The sequence below is a fragment of the Alternaria infectoria genome (assembly GCF_024043175.1).
Source record: "Alternaria infectoria strain BMP 0036 chromosome Unknown scaffold_2, whole genome shotgun sequence".
In the NCBI taxonomy this organism is placed as follows: domain Eukaryota; kingdom Fungi; phylum Ascomycota; class Dothideomycetes; order Pleosporales; family Pleosporaceae; genus Alternaria; species Alternaria infectoria.
This window is the reverse complement of record NW_026250691.1, coordinates 1,728,090-1,744,751: the sequence shown is the minus strand read 5'-3', so window position 1 is coordinate 1,744,751 and position 16,662 is coordinate 1,728,090. Positions and strand designations below refer to the sequence as shown.

Sequence of the window (16,662 nt, the reverse complement as noted above, 5' to 3'; positions counted from 1 at the left end):
TCAGGCGGACGACGGGCGGCCAGAGTGACAAAGGCAGCGGGTCTTTAGGTTTCAAGACCTCAGCGTGCTGGAGGGGCTCAGGACGGTGGTGGAGAGCGGCTAGGCGCGTGCGCGCAAGGCTTGCCGACAAGGGGACTAGGCCGCTGTCCAGCGGTTCCAAACAGCCTTGACACCTCCAACCTTCATTTGACGCGTGGACTAATAATAAGGAATTACCGACGTGTAGCCAATGACGAACGGCCTGAGTTTGGTCGAAGGTCGGCAACAGCGTGTGTGCAAGGAGTGCGGCCAGAGTGTTGCGGCGTGGACGATGATCCCATGCCCGTACCTTGAGGTCGGAATGATGCCACGAGATAGGATGCGAGGCGGGTTGTTGAGTGTTTCCGCAAGCGCTGAGGTTGCTCTTTTTATCACTGGCTCCAAGCTATGTTTCATCTCCTACTCCCAATGTGAAGGGTCCCTATTTGGGCGGCCTAGTCTATGCGCTGGTTGGTGTCTGCGTCTACATTGCCGCCGGTGACTGCTCGACTGACGTTGGCTCACATGCGAGTACAGCTCCAACCGCAGCGGGATCCCTTGGAATCGATAGTTTCTCGAGGTAACAACAACTCTCCTAGGGCTTATTCTGATGACGGGGATAGTATGCAGGCTCGAATACATCCTTCGACTCGCCATCCTTGTGCGCACGCGAGAGAAAGCCCTAAGGGTCTACCCCTCCACCCAATTGAACATGTCAACGGCATTTGGCGGTGCAGCTTGGCTGACGTTAGACTCTGCCACTGGCTCAAGAACTACAAGCAACTTGCGATCGGAGCTAGAGACTTGTAGAACCGCCACCAACTTCGTGCCTGGTGCATTGTGGTCTGTACTGAAGATGCCGTCCACGCAATCCAGCACCCATCGTGCGTTTGCAGCAAACATGCCGTTGATACCTGACAATCTGCTCATCTTAAACACCATCACCATCATCTGTTTCAAGAACCGCCGCATCACCCCATCTTCGGAACAGTGCCATCTCAACACGGGTGCCGGCGCTTGTGTTGGCTATCGACGCCAATGGAGCTATCCGCAATTGCATGAAGCTCTAGTGGGGCCCACAAGAGGAGCGACCAGCAGAGCCCCCCGGGGCCGCTGCATGGAGACCTATGTATAGCAACATCACCATTCCGACTAAACATAAGTTGTAAGTTCGTCAAAACTTCACCAAACTACTCGTCTCGAGTCAGTAGGCTGTGCAGAAGGTAAGAATAGGTCTTTCGATATAGCTATTGCATATCAGCTGCAGCTCGTCGAGTTCACGAGCTGTCGGCATACCTTCCGTTACGCAGCCTTTCCTCAAGGTAGTAACAAGCAAACTGTATTAGCACAGAAGCAAAAATACCCGGCTGTCTCTGTGTGGAGTACGTTCACGGAACACTTAGTGTCATTGATTGTTGCAATAGTGCTCGTTCACAGAGGTGCCTAGATGGATTGGCTGGGCCTCGGCAACGCGCCAGCTTTGGGCAGGTTCTATCCACCCAAGCGCGACCTTGGAAACAAACGCACCTGCATCATCATCTCCACCCACTGTCGACGGACACCGAACAGCGATGGTGTGACTGGGTGGTACCCTACAAAGAGCCCGACAATTTCGTGAGCGTTGTCGACGCAGGAAAAGTACATTCTCAGGCGAGCCCAGTTCGTGGCGCGTCCTGGCGCCCGCCGCGGCAATGCTTCTACTACCGAAACCGCCTATAGGCTTTGTACATCTATACCGAGCATGCGCAAACTCTCGTGGCAATAGTAACATCACAGTGGACCAAATACGATACATAACAGTAATCAGCTTAGCCTTCTATTCACTCTGAGGCTTATGGCCGTACGCCTCCTTGGTACACAATACTTGCGATGCCTCTCATCTGTGAGTGTCTCATCGTCGTTCAGGTTGCGGGAGTGCTGGGTAGCTCCTCCACTCTGCGTCATCGTAGTACCCTTGAGCGTATGCCTCCTTACTCCCAGCCTCAGTCTCATCCTGGAAGCTCAGACTCGAAAGCATCATGTACGCATCATCGACCTTGAAAAAGAACTTGTCCAGTTTGTAATCGTTCTCGTCGTCTGCGAACACGAACAGCAACCCTCCAGGTTCTTTCCAGTCCTTTCGAACCACGACGATGAACGCAGTCGGCCACCACTGTAATTCATCCGTTTCGTTGCCTGCCCCTTTGTCCAAGGCTATGTGAGCCTGTAAGACTTCTTGGAGTGTCTTAAGCTCTGATGTGGAAGGGGCAGGTCGAACGAGATGATCCTCGTTGCCCTGCTCTAACCACTGCTTCTCAAGAGTCGAGGCGACATCTTGAAGTGATACCCCGTCGACAAAGGTGTAGACAGCAAACGCGGCGCGATTCCAGTTGAAGTCGTCGCATTGACCGAGCTCCGGGGCCTGAGGTGGTAGGGATAGGTCGGGTGCCATCAATGCGATTAAACAGTATTGATGGGAAGATGCCTAGTAACCTTATCAACGCCGAGCCGCTCCTAGTGTTACATCAAACTGACCGAATATATCCGACGTGTGGTCCCTGCGATAGGTATGCACGTTCGGAAGGTCGCTGCCTGCAGTACCCGCAGCGAGCTGGGCCTGAGATAGCAGGGTGGGGCATTAGCCGATGCCGGTGCTCATGCTACAACGGCTATCTATTGACATCGGCGTTTGAGTACCGCGTCAGCTTTAGACTAACACATCCAAGCAGTTCAGAGCACTGGTATCACTTGACATAGTGAGCATACGATTTACAGTTCACAGGTGTGTCGAAAGACTTGGCTTGGCCTCGCATACTGACAACTTGCTAGCAATTCACACAGCATCTTTCGCAATGGCGAGACCGGAAGTAAAAATTACACAGGGTACTCTCATAGGTACGACCTTGCAGGGCGACTATCCACGGGCCGTTGAGGCCTTCAGAGGAGTCCCCTATGCTTTACCGCCAACAGGTGAACGCCGATTCCGACCACCACAAAAGGTAGCACCTAGTCAAGACACTATAGATGCTTCAAACTTCGGCCCAAGAGCTCCAGCACAGCAGCTCATGATAGTTGGACCGAAATTAGAGGAGAGTGAAGACTGCCTCACAGTGAACGTCTTCCGGCAAGCTCAACCCGAGAAAGCGACCGCTCTGCCAGTTGCAGTCTACCTTCATGGGGGAGCCTTCAATCGCGGAAATGCTGCGATGCACGATACGGCGTCTATGGTTGGATGGTCTGAGTCGCCTTTCATCGCAGTATCGTTCGGTTATCGCATAGGAGCGTTGGGATTCCTGCCCTCAAAGCTGAGCGCTGCAGAAGGCGCACTCAACTTGGGCTTGAAGGATCAGATTTGCTTACTTGACTGGGTGGAAGAGAACATCGAGCACTTTGGTGGCGACAAGAACAACGTAACGCTCATAGGGCTCTCGGCCGGCGCGCATTCGGTATGTTTGAGCCGCTGGATACCCTGATCAAATTTACTGACGTTCGTCTAGATAGGGCATCATCTTTTGAACTATGAGGAGGGTGTAAAGCCCAAGTTTCATCGGGTCATCATTGAGTCAGGCGCTCCGACATCCCGCGCTGTCCGCAACCCTGATGCAGGGATCCACGAGATGCAGTTCAAAGACTTTCTAAAAGAAGTTGAATGTCCTTCAAGCCTACCCGAATCCGAAGTCTTCAGTTACCTTCGCAAACTTCCCACCACCACAATCGCCAAGGCCCAGACTAAGGTATTCCAAAAGTACAACCCCAGTCTGCGATGGGCCTTCCAGCCCGTAATTGACAACGAAATCATCCGTCGCCGTCCAATTGACGCGTGGCGAACGAGCAAATGGCACAAAATGCCAATAATGACCGGCTTCCAGGGCAACGAAGGGTCGTTATACGTCAATAAGAAGATGTCAACTTCCTCTGAATTTCTGGACTTCTGGAAGACTTTGCTGCCGCAGATGAGCGATGAAGATATCCAAACGATACACAAGTTGTACCCCGACCCAACCGAAGTACCTGAGTCTATCTACAAAGAAACGCGGCTCGAGCACGGTGTTGGCCCTATGTACAAGCGTATCGAAGCGGCTTACGCGCACTACGCATATGTTGCTCCAGTCCGCCAAACGGCATTCTTCGCCAGCCAAGATGCACCTGTCTATCTCTACCACTGGGCGATGAGACGCGATATCGTTGATGGAGCTCGTCACGCGGACAACATGTTTTATGAAATGAGGGACCCGAAGTTCATTGCCAAGTCCAAGAGTCAAGATGAGCTGTCGGGTATGCTGCACGCGTATATCACGAGCTTTATTTGTACTGGCACTCCAAATGCGCTGGATGGTAAGTATGCGAACAGAACGGAGTGGAAAAGCTATGATAGAGCGGATCCGAAGGTGATGATCTTTGGGAGGGATAACGAGGAGTTGATCGGTGGGCAGACCATTGGTGAGCCGGCTATCATGGTTGACGACACGTATGCGAAGGAGGAGAGTGATTTTTGGTGGTCCAAGGTAGAGTTGTCTCAGCAGTAGTTTTGATCTTTCCGCTACTACCATCTACATCATAGCTTAGCCTGCAGCCCAATCTCACCAACAAGACTCACAACCTCCTCCGCACACCCAAACGATCCCTGATACCCCCACCCCGCATGCCCATAGTTATGCACAACCCAAACCCCGTCAATTCTCTCCTTCTCAAGCCTAACGCCAGCCTCTCTCCCCGGCCTCAGTCCAACACCATGCCGGATAACATCAAGGTGCTCTGGCCCTTTCCCATCCGTCAGCTCAGGCAACAAAGTAACCGCCCTCTTCATAATCCGACTAGTGATATTGGGATCGGGCTGACTCTCCCAGTTCCCGCTTTGCATGGTACCGCCTAGAACTGTTCCGCCGCCAACTGCTCGCGTCATCATATAGCAAGCCTCGTCTTCGCTGTCGTCCGTGCCGGACACGAACACCATAGCTGGTGCTAAGTTTCTCACTACCACGACCTGGCCCCGAATCGGGTAGCAAGTCTTGTCCTCTACACCTCCTAGTTTCCCGGCTGAGAGCCCAGTCGCGTTGACGATGATGTCTGGCTTGAAGTTTCCGATCCAAGGAGACCGCAGATCAGATATATGGGATACAGTTTTCCGATAGAATTCCACTCCGTTTGCGCGGCATTGGCCTACGAGCCATGGGAGGTAGAGGGCGGGGTTGATGCACACAGAGCCGAATTCAGATCCTGATGCCATTCCTGATGGCAACTCGGAGGAGGAGAGATTGCGATAGTCGTCGACTAGGTCGCGCCACCAGGGGTTCTCGGTAAAGACGTTGTTGAAGGATGTGGCGCCGCCGCTTTGCAGCTTCTTCATGTCTTGCTTTCGGCGGTAGATGCGGCATTCTGGTTTTGCTTAATGGCGTTGTTGTATTTTGAGTGTGATATAGATTGCTTACTTTGCAGATGTATACCGGCCTCTGGTACTTCTGTTGCTAGCCTTTTTAGTTGCGGCCATGTTCTACGTTCATAGCGACTTTGTGGTTCTGAAGACATTCTGCACCACATACATCAGCTGATTGTGTACCCAGTTGTTCGCGTCTACTTACGGCATGAAGTTCGCGCCAGCCCATGGAGATGCATACTCGATGTCGGAGTCGCCGGGCATGTGCTTGGCTACGACCGCAATTCTGTTACTTGGGTCTTTGGACAGAAGATATGCTGAGGTCAGCCCGGAGACGCCTGCTCTTTACACCAAGAAGCGTTAGTATGACCGAGCTGACAGCTGTCAAGAAATGGAACGAAGCGTACCCGATTACGATGATGTTAGGCATCTTCTAGTTGCAATATCTCCAGCTTTCAGTGAATGCTCCAAAGGCGGAGATCTTCTTCTCAGGTTTCAAGAAGAACGGCACGCTTCCTTGGGGCGCACAAGCATTCACTAGGCTCGCCTGGCTTAAGTAGTCGGGTCGGATATGCAGCATCGATGCCAAGCCCGAGCCGCGAGTTCTCCGCCGGGGAACTCAACGCTACCGACAGTTGTTGGCTGAAGGCTTGAGCGTGTTCGCCATTCCGGTGATCGCATTGAATGGAAGGAGAAGTGTGATTTCTTCGAGGTTCGCGGTGTCCACGTTATCGATAAGATAGTGCCGCCCGATTGGGTAAAGACCTCGGCTGCAGCTGCACCGTCCACCGAATCCTCCTGTCCTCACTTGCTTTCGCGCCATGTTCACAAACCTCACGGACATCGAACAACGAAAGTTGGGGGAAGCGTATCTGCGTCCGAAATACATCCATGTTCTAGGAGAAATTCATTTCCAGACTGCGATGAATGACTAGACGTGGGCTTTCGTGCAGTCTGCAGAAAGACTCGGCATCCCCCCTCAGGCTCGAACCTGGAAGTCGAAGTCTCGTCACTCGGTTTTAACGAAGCCTTCCTATAACCTGTGCCAATTACATCCAAATGATTCAAGCACGTAGGTACCTAGTCGCAGCGACGTATCGCTCATTGTTGTGCTCGGTATCAGCATTGTCGACGCCGTCTTCGGAGCTCACGCACAATCGATGCAGGTATGGCGGAGCCGCTAACGGGTACTGGTGGTCACTAGGATGCGACCCCAGCTTGCGACCACCACTTTACGAATGCCGCGGGGCGCTACCGGTATCTGACATCTGCCATGCGACTCCCTTATCACTGCCGAAGTATTGCCGTCGGGCGATGGCATGTTCACAAATCTGCTGCATCCTCTCGAGGTCACTTACCAGGGCGGGGATCCACTTCTTCAATCCTTATCCAGGTTTGCTTTCAGCTTGCAGGCGAATACTGGCCCACTCTGATAACAAGGTAGCAACGAGTCCCGGATATGTCCTCTGGGCAATGCGATCGGCCGCCTGTCTTCCGCTATCACGCGTTCTTATCGAATCCTACATGGGTTCCGTTCATTTGCATTGAATGATCGATGTCGCGGGGTAGTTCGACGCGGGTATCTCATCCGAAGTTATGTTAAAGCTCAACTGCAAGCATCCTCGTATGGCTGCTCTGGTCCCCGACGCATAGATCACTCACTTTCTTGATTGTCGACCCTCGTTTTCAGCCATGTCGACGGAGCCGAATACCACGAAATGCGACGACAAAACACCGACCATGTCAAAAGACATGGAGGTTCAGCTCAGCAGTATGGACGCGAACTCCCTTCACAAGCAAGAAAGCGCTATTGTGGGTGAAGTTGAAGACCTCGACGAAGCAAACCTGTTCTTAAGGCAACATAATATCACACCGGAGTACATGGCTGAGCTCCTTGAAGACGACATAGCCAACAAGCGCGTTTCCAGGAAAGTCGACCTGTTGCTGTTACCACTACTATGTGGAACCTACTTCCTCCAGTACATCGACAAGCAAGCAATGGGCTACTCCGCCGTCTTCGATCTTTTCGAGACCACTGGCATCACCGGTGATCAGTACTCCTGGCTGGCGTCGATCTTCTACTTTGCCTACTTGCTCGCTGAATGGCCATCAGCATACCTTGCGCAGCACTTTCCAACCGGCCGAGTGGTGTCGCTCTTCTGCTTCTGTTGGGGCTCCATTATGCTACTTACAGCTGCTACGCACAACTTCGCGGGCTTCGCTGTCATGCGCTTCCTCTTGGGTGTCTTCGAGAGTGTTGTGACGCCCGCGTTTATGATGGTGAGTCTTGCTCTTCAGGTCACATGCCGTACAACACTGACGTTTTTTCTTTACTGTTGCAGATCGTCGGAATGTGGTACGTAGGAAAACAACAACCCGCAAGGGCGGGTACGTTCTACTGCTTCAACGGCCTCGGTAGTGCCGTCGGTGGCATCCTCTTCTACGGCGCCGGATATGCGAAGAGCTTCGTCGTCTGGAAGATCATATACATCATCTGTGGAGGTATGACCGTCTTATGGTCTGTAGTCCTCTTCTTCAGGTTGCCGAACAACATCATGACAGCCAAGAGCTTTTCTGTCGAAGAGAAGGCTCTCCTGATCGCGCGCGCCGCCAGCAATCGCACCGGAGTGTACAACCGCAAGATCAAGCTACCTCAGGTCTGGGAAGCCTTGACGGACCCGCAAATCTGGATACTCTTTCTGTTTGTCACGCTCAATGAGATGATCAACGGTGGCACTGCGAACTTCGGCAAGCTCATTGTCAAGGACGCAGCGGGGGGTGATCCGCTCAAGACAACACTGTATGGCATCCCGCAGGGCTTCGCTCAAGTGTTCTGGGTTTTCACAGGCCCTTTTCTCGCCTCTCGACTGCCGAACGCGCGCACATACATTATGGCTCTTTACCTCTGTCCAACGATCGTCGGCGCATGTCTGATCTGGCAACTTCCACGCACTAATCTGGCTGGGTGTTTGGCGGGTTATTACATGGTTCGTCTTCACCATTTGTCGCTCTGCGGAGACGTTTCTAACAAAGGCAGATTGGCGCCTTCGTTGGCTCTTTGGTAATTGCGCTTCAATTTCCGGCATCAAATGTAGGCGGCTACACCAAGCGTACTACTAGCACAGCTTTCGTCTTTCTGGGTTACTGTGTTGGTAACATCATCGGTAAGCCTCGCCACACCGTCAAACCCTATCTTAGAACCGCGGTTACTAACATCACCTACTTCAGGACCACAAGCCTTCCTGGCGAAGGAAGCGCCAAAATACGAGACCGGTGTGAAGATGATCTTGGGATGCGCAGTCTCTCAAGTTGTGCTAGCGCTTTGCCTGCGAGCCCTGCTCTTACGGCGGAACGCCCAACGCGATCGCGAAGAAGCGGAGAGTTCACACGCTCAAGGCATCAATTCGAGCGATGTGGATTCCATTGAGGATACTACCGACTTCCACAACAGGAAGTTTCGGTATAGTGTATAAATTTGGTGTCGGCATTGGACACCCCGTCATAAGGCTGCCATGGTCAGCGTCTTATCACATCCGATCGAGCAACGAGCATATTTGCCTACCTATTGTATCATTCATGTTTCACTCTGAGCCTCATCGCCTCCTTCCCTCGCTTTCATCTCTTCTTTTTGCCTCTCCTTGACCTTCTTCGGTTTCTTCGCGCTAACCGGCCCATCGGCACTTCTATCCTTCCACTACCCACGACCTCACATTAGCCGCCTCTCTTTCTCCCAGAACCTTTCAGCAACTCACCATGCCCCCATACCGGTAATGTGGATATTCATCTTGCATCCCTTTCGCGTCCTCAACGCCACCAGAGACCGATTTCCAGCATGCACCAGGGCAGACGAAATGCCATTTTTGCGATTCGTCGATCTGGCAGCGCACGAGGACGTCGCGTGGCTTGGAACAGAGAGTGCAGGATTTTGTCATCGCATGAGAGTAAGTATCGAAGCTGAGAGTTGATGGTTCAAACATTGAAGACGAATGTGACGACTAATCACGAGTGGAGAGAAATGATGACATCATGTATTTCTCCCCTGCGCCAGCACAGACGCGCGCTCACCACGCTCCGACGTCTCCCCAGATCTTCCCTCCCAGACTCTTCTTCGGCCCCCATGTAGTTGTTACCCCATCTCTTCGTTGTCAGAGCCCGGCCGATATATCATTCATAAGCAGCACGCCCATAATCGATGATTGAGTGGCCTAGACCTCTGCTAGAACCGAATTTTAATGTAATCGCATCTGGCATCAGCAACCCCATGGCCAGCTTACGCATGGTCCAACACACGCATGTCTTAGCTTGTCAGATGGACGAACAAGCCTACCACTTCATATTCCTCGCTGTACCGCACCATTGTGATTGGTTGCCAATCCACCACTCTCGCACATACCGCTTCGGGGCCATTCCCGTGTGTAGACCTCCAAAAGCATGGCATATAGGGCACCCAGGCACTGTTCCTGCAATTAAGTCTAAATTCATTGGTCTCATTGAGTGATTCCCGTGTAACAAACCCAAGGTGCAATCGAAAGTCAACCCAACGTCATCCTCCTCCCTACCTGTTCCCAAACGTCCAAGCATCTCTAGCCACACCAAACCACTCCAGCTCCTCATCTGCCTTCTTTCCACACTGACAACATCCCCCTTCCCTGCTCTCTTCTTCTCCAATCGGCATCATCATCCTCTTCTCCAACCACCTCGCCAATCTCTCATCATCACACCCCGTGACCTTCGCAACCCCCACCCCCCTCACCCCAGTAAACAATTTCAAGACCGAATTGTCCGCCCCGTCAAACATACTCTGCCAAACCTTAACCTGGAGGAACTCCGCACCGGAGAATGCGGCCGTAGCTTGACTGCTGGTAAACCGGGGATCGGTATCTAGCCGTAGCTCAAGCTGCCAGCGCGTGATCTTCGCAATGTTGGTTGGAGACAAGATTGGCTTCTCGGGTAAGGTCAGATGTGGTAGGGCGGTGAGGAGGGAACGGTGGGCGTGGAAGACGTGTGTTGTATATAGTAGATCCTGGGCTTCTTCGTGGACTTTGCGACATGTGCGGAGGATGGCTGGGTAGACCGTTGGAGGTCTGGATGACGTGTAGTATGTAGCGAGGTTCTTGTGGTGCGGCGTGTTCGGACAGAGTAGCTCCTCGTAGATTTGGTTTCGGAGTTCTGCCGGTAGACGGAAGAGGATTGAGGTCGACTGTGGGTTCGTTGCGCCTCTTTCCCTTGTGGTTGTATTTGGTGCTATTGAGACAAGAGGCTGGGCTTGTACTGATTCGTGCGTAACTGGGATGAAGGAGAATGGCGAGGTGGTATTCGGCGTGCTTGCATGGAATGGCGATGCATCATCGATCGCATGCGTTCTGGGCATGTTGAAATGTGCTGCGAAGTAGTATGCTGTTGCCATTTCCGAATACTTTGCTCCTTTGATTGTCTAGCCTGGCGATGAATTGGAGATAGTCGATCGATAGCAGTGCTGAATCGTCGTCGTTGATGTATTCCGAGGTTGACCACTCGCAATTTGCAATTCTGGTGGGTCAAGCTGTTTGGTTTCCAGTGAATATATGTCCCTTCAAGATCCTATGACGGTACAGTGTTCGTTGCTGATATCTTGATTCGTCTTTGTCCCGATCGGGTGATGCTGACTCGGGGAGTTGTTGCTGACGGAGGTCCGAAAGTCGATGATGATAAGCTTGGAACTATGTTATACAACACCGTCGGGTTAACCTGATTCTTATACAAAGCAATTCGTGCGTGATATCGATCTTAATCACCTTATCGTCAGTATCGTCGTCTGCTCGCCGTCACGTTAAGATTCCAAGCCTCGGTCCGAAAAGGGAAAGATCGTCTGCGAGTAGCGTGAAAGTCGCGCCACATACATCGGGTATCACCCCACCGCCATTTGTTGACCTGTGTAATCGTCTCCATGGCTGTTACACCCATCGCACGATGAATTTTCTAATGCATTTGTCCAATGCCTCCATTTTTACAGAGTACGTGTATCGCACAGGCAGAGCGCAAAGTTGAGTTGGCGCTTCGGTCTTGCCCAGGTGAGATAACCCCGCCCGCGGGGGATTACCGCCGCAGCAGGCGTCACGTGGAGGCACTAACCGCCGCCGTGATTACTATACTAAAAGTGTCGTATCCTCATCACCCATCACTCCTTTACTCCAAAACTAGCATCGACCAACACAGTGAAAACGATGAAACGTTAGCACGTTGGGCTCAGATACCTATCTCTGCACGTGGTTGGGATTGCAACTGATGAAGACGGTGTTACATTGACGATACAGACATATCATTCTAGTAGAGCCGGCCTTCTCCCTAAACGATTCGGACGATCCACAAGGACCATACGCTCCACTCTCAGTTCATCACGCGCAGGCCGCCGTCTCCCATTATGATCCACACATCTCCACCATGTCTCCAACAGCATTATTATTCGGCGCCAAGTAGGGCTGTTCCGCCAGAGACGCTCTACTGGCATGGCTCGCGGAACTGAACGGTGAAGCCGCCGACGCTGGACCATTTGCCGCCAGCGTTGCAGGCTGCGCCGTCCTTGTTACGTTTCTTGTCCACGCAGACAACCTGGCAGTCTTCTGCAGCACCAAAGTTGTTCTGTAAAGGAGCGAGGCTGCAATTAGCTCAAATTCATGGTCAAGAGCTTTGAGAGACTTACGACACTGGCGCAGCAGTGCGAGCCATCCTGGAAAAGACATTGGCAGATGTGGGAAGCTTGAGCTCCGAACACGATCGTGAAGAAGACCGCGGCGACGGAGAGAAGGCGGACCATGATGACGGATTGAGAAGAGAGTGAGTAAGTTGAAGTAGAGCTGGGTGTTGAAGTTGTGAGAGAAGTATTGCTGGTTGCTGTGATATCTTCACTGCAGAGGCGAAATCACCTGCCTTTTTAACATGTTCTCCTGCATCTATCACATTGTCCTGAAGGCGAAGCATTTCGTTAGTATCGTGATAGCAACACGGGTAAAGCGGATTGATTGGTCTGTTTTCGGACCTTTTCGTGTATCTCTTTCGGACCTTCTACTACCTGCTCAACTAGGTACCAATCTCGGCTTGCTTCCCCATACTGTTCTTTACACACCGCAAATTGCAAAGAACAGAGAAGATCTAAAGCCTCATCGGTACATCTTTCGACGATACTTCGGTGGCCATTAGCAGTAGCCCAGGCACTGGACTCTTTAGCTTAGCTGAGCTTGTCTTTCTAAGCCAAGATAGGCCTTGGTCCTCAACACGTGGTTATGGTATACGAGGTGTACTCGGGCTTCGCGTGTCAGGTACTGTGTTCATCGCATGGCTTCGTCTAATCAGAATAGCCCTGAGGTCGTATTCTGCTCGGCCCTCAAGTGTCAGGGAAACAATGGCGATGACCGTGACACTTGATTCCACCGCAGTCACCTGCGAGATAGACTGGCTCATTGATCCAGGATTCGCTCAGTCAATACATTCGTTCTGACCACTGGATGTCTTGGATTCTATAAAGTACCTAGACTCGTCCTCTTCATCCATTCACTCGACTCCAAATCAACCAATCTCTATCTTCTTCCAGATCAACAGCAAGATGGTCCGCCTCTCTGCCGTCTTCGGCCTCCTCCTTACCATGGCCATTGGTACGCAGGCTTCTATCTACTGCCAGTGCTTGTACCAGGACGGCTCCCATTGCTGTGTCGCTGTACGTGCCTCGAACTCCTTAGGAAGAGAGACACGGGACTGACCAAAATTTTAGGATAACAATGGCGGCTGCACCAGATCTTGCTTGAACGTCGCGCCGCTGTTTGAGGACGACAAGCCCTGCAATGCTGGAGGAAAACACTCCGACGTGAGCTTCTTCACCGCCCAGGGCCGCCATGCATGCAACGACTAAGTTCGTCATGAAATATTCGGGGGGCGTAACAGGGAGGTAGGGGAAAGGACGATCAAGACAAAAAGTTGGAAAACGTATAGCGAGCTCAGAGATGACCGGCTTTGGTGGTGCTGGATGACATCTATGTAAACCATGTCCTCATAATTCCATTGTCTTCCTGTTCTTAGGATGAAGGGGTTCTTCGCACTGGCTTTGCAGCTTTTCGTTATTATCTAACATTCGTCTCCCATTACTTCTTGTCATGCTGACCGTTGCTATCATACTTCGCGTAATATACATGCATGTAAGTCATTCAAGTGCCATATATGACAACTAGCATGTCCAGATCCAAATCTGCAGCTGGAATGAAATCTAACTCTTTCTTCCATAAATTATCAGGCCCCTCATCTGCACATTGCTTGTTATCATACAGCCATGCCCGCTATGCCAACTCCAACAGCTGCAGCAAGACCCTTGGCCCAGCCTACTCCTTGTGTGGGCGCAGCATTCACAACGATCGTTCGCGTCACTCCTGTCTTACCAGTGAGCGTACCCATACCGATCGACCCTACGCCTGGAAGTGGGGCGTTTGTCTGAACAGGCTTGAAGTCCAGCGATATAGTGTATGGCCACCAAGTGGAATATGTCCCGCCAATCCATGTTTCAGCCCACACCACAGTGTAAAAGGGTACGTTGCTGAACGGTTTCGCCAATCGCGTAACGTCTGCGCCTGCGGTTCCGGCAACATTGATGGGCGGAGCTGCCGGCGCGATTGCATTGACAGGAGGCGCAAGAGCTGGTGGTAGTATAGGATTGACGACAGGATTGACAGCGGGAACAGGTATAGCTACAGGCGCAGGTAATGCAGGAACCGGAAGCGCGGGGTCGACAGGAAGAGTTGGGGCAGGTTCTGCAGCTGGTATCGCCGTAATCACGGCAGGTGGTTGCTGAACGGGCGCGGGTGCACCCTCGACTGGAGCAATGCCGGGTCCTTGACGAAGCCTATACGATCGTTAGTACCCTGTCACATCACGATCTCTTTACTGGGAAGTTACTCAATGCTGTCCACGCCAGCGATAGATGTCACAATAGGCGAACCCGATGTAGGTACCGAAGCTGGGCTCGCGCCTATTGTTGTCGTAGTCTCCTCTACATCTGGCAGGTACTCAGATTCGGCGAAGAGTCTACCGCTCACGATTGCCGACAAAAGAAGGACGTAGAAGTCTTGGACGCGCATCCCGTCCGGTGCCGAGAGGTGAGAGAAGGACGGTCGGCTGCTGTTGTCGAATATGAGAATTTGAGACTGAAGCACCAAAGCCCAACCTCGAAAGCTGACACACCGACCGGCAGATGGGATGAGATCCCGGAGTCGAGATTCACGCCAGAAGAAAAACTGCTGCAGTTACTCGCGTCGAAGTTGGGACAATGTTGCGATGCCGGTTGGAATTTGGTATGTATCGTACTGCACAATGGAAAACAACAGGTAAAATCTGAACAAGCCAAAAGAGCCAAAAGCCTAGAGACGCGCGCAAGCTGCTGAAGCCAAAAAGAGCGTAGACGTGCAGAAAAGAGTGTGGTTGAAAAGCTGCAGTGTTGATACCTTGCGATAAGGATACAAACGCAGCGACTGGACCCTGAACCACAACAGCAGGAGCGGCTCTCCTTGCGGATAGGAAGCAACTGCCAGCATCTCCATCACGACTGCCGTTATACATTACGGGAAGGTGTAGCTCCTGCTTCATGGCCACGGTACGACTTTGGAGATGGCTCTAACTTACCCGATTGATCTCACGGCGTTATTTGACACCTAAGCATCGTTTACGCTGCGGGTCGTCGGGCATACCTGAAAGCTCATGAGATTGAAAACATACTTACGACTTCCTGTTCATGCATTGTGTCCATACACCCTATCCGCGATGCAGTCCTTGGGCTAGCATTCACTGTGTACTGAAGTCGTCGGTCCTGAAACATCCGTTAACAGATCTCGGGATCGGCTAACTAGTTCCATGCATGCACATAGAGAACGAAATGTGGCTATGCAAGTCGCAATCGAAGTCGGAGGTCGTCTTGACAACATGGTCTCGCCGACCTGGTTCATCGCACCACCCGCGCACGCTAATGCAATGCCAAACAGAAACAAGCCTTCTCCCGCTCAATAGTGCACCCCGAATGGAGCAAGATTGCCGCCATGCTGAAGCTTAGGTGGCTGCAAGAGATTTGAGCAACGCAGGGGGCGCGCAAACACAAGCTTCATGCAGGATGCGAACAGGAGCAGGAGGGGATCCGATGCAGCGGCTGGTCGACAAGGGAGCGATAATGAAAGACGCGTGAGAGTTCAAAGGACGAGATAAAACCAACTATCTCCAAAAGCTTCGGTGGTAACAACTTACCTCGATAGGTGTCATCTCACAACAAAGTATCTCAGAACATCCTCTCGCCACTCTCAGCTCCCAATAGACTTGCAGCCCCACTATCACGGGAGTACCTGGGCCGTCCTCAGCAACCGCCGCTCCACCAACATTAGAGTCCAAAATGCCGGTGTGCAACGGCGCCGAGTTACAGGCCCATTACGTCACTCACTGAGCAGCTAACCCCAAGTACCGAAACGCACCGGCAGACGCCACAGCAGAAATTTGGCGCGGGTACGGCACTAGATCGCGCCTCAGCGTGCAAGTGCAAAACAACGCACCGGGGAGAGTTTAGCGGTCGCAGTGGGAGGTTTCCCGGGCCTTGTAGGTTCAGTCTATAGTCGTAGTTTGAGACTCGCGTTGAGTTGAGGTGCAAGATCTTCAGGCAATTCAGGCAAGCTCGCCGGATGAGTTACATGCCGCGAACATGTTCTCTGACAACTAAGTCGCGGACGCGTCCCGACAGCAGGGCAAGATTTCGATAGGCTTGCATAGCGCGTCTGATTGGCGTTGTTGGTTGCGGACTGGTCGAGACGCGATGGAGGGTCTTCCGACGCTTCCGGAGTGAGGCTCCGTTGGTCGTAGCCCGGCCAGCTCCACTGAGCAAGATATCAGCCATCGCAACTCCGATGCTAGCTGAGTAGTTCTTGCGCGTATGCAAGGTACAGTTGATGCAAACTGGGATCTCTGCAATTGATGAGATGCAGGGCAACACCCTTTTTCATCCTACAGTGCGTGTCAGAAATGAGATGACACGAACGACCGCAAGAGCAGAGATTAAGTTGAATTGTTTAATTTCTTATGGCAGTAGCTGTCATAGGCTAGGATATATCGACGCATAATGGTCTAAGATGGTATCTTCCGATTCTTTTCTCTTTCCAATGCAAAAACAGGCGACGCGGTGGTATGCGGCATGGGGGTATGAGGGCCGAAAGGACGGTTGTGGAACAACAGCATCCGGCGGAGTGCACTCCGATACAATAAGTAAAATCTCTGCCAGAAAGGGCCGAGGTAGAGAAGGA

At 52.1% G+C, this 16,662-nt stretch overlaps 4 protein-coding genes across 4 annotated transcripts; 2 read left to right on the top strand and 2 right to left on the bottom strand.

Moving 5' to 3' along the window:
- Window positions 1-1,909: 1,909 nt before the first annotated feature.
- On the bottom strand, window positions 1,910-2,449 carry J4E92_002027 (uncharacterized protein; the record flags this gene model as incomplete). The annotated part of the gene is made up of 1 exon (XM_051493433.1): window positions 1,910-2,449. One exon carries the CDS (start codon window positions 2,447-2,449, stop codon window positions 1,910-1,912), a length of 540 nt encoding a protein of 179 aa, XP_051356664.1.
- Window positions 2,450-2,849: 400 nt separating this feature from the next.
- J4E92_002026 (uncharacterized protein) lies at window positions 2,850-4,523 on the top strand (the record flags this gene model as incomplete). Its single annotated transcript, XM_051493432.1, has 2 exons — window positions 2,850-3,443; window positions 3,495-4,523. The coding sequence occupies 2 exons, from the start codon at window positions 2,850-2,852 to the stop codon at window positions 4,521-4,523; spliced, it is 1,623 nt and encodes a 540-aa protein (XP_051356663.1).
- A 29-nt stretch (window positions 4,524-4,552) lies between these two features.
- On the bottom strand, window positions 4,553-5,344 carry J4E92_002025 (uncharacterized protein; the record flags this gene model as incomplete). The annotated part of the gene is made up of 1 exon (XM_051493431.1): window positions 4,553-5,344. One exon carries the CDS (start codon window positions 5,342-5,344, stop codon window positions 4,553-4,555), a length of 792 nt encoding a protein of 263 aa, XP_051356662.1.
- A 1,719-nt stretch (window positions 5,345-7,063) lies between these two features.
- Window positions 7,064-8,844, top strand: J4E92_002024 (uncharacterized protein; the record flags this gene model as incomplete). The annotated part of the gene is made up of 4 exons (XM_051493430.1): window positions 7,064-7,651; window positions 7,714-8,358; window positions 8,409-8,535; window positions 8,600-8,844. 4 exons carry the CDS (start codon window positions 7,064-7,066, stop codon window positions 8,842-8,844), a joined length of 1,605 nt encoding a protein of 534 aa, XP_051356661.1.
- Between the last annotated feature and the right edge of the window lie 7,818 nt (window positions 8,845-16,662).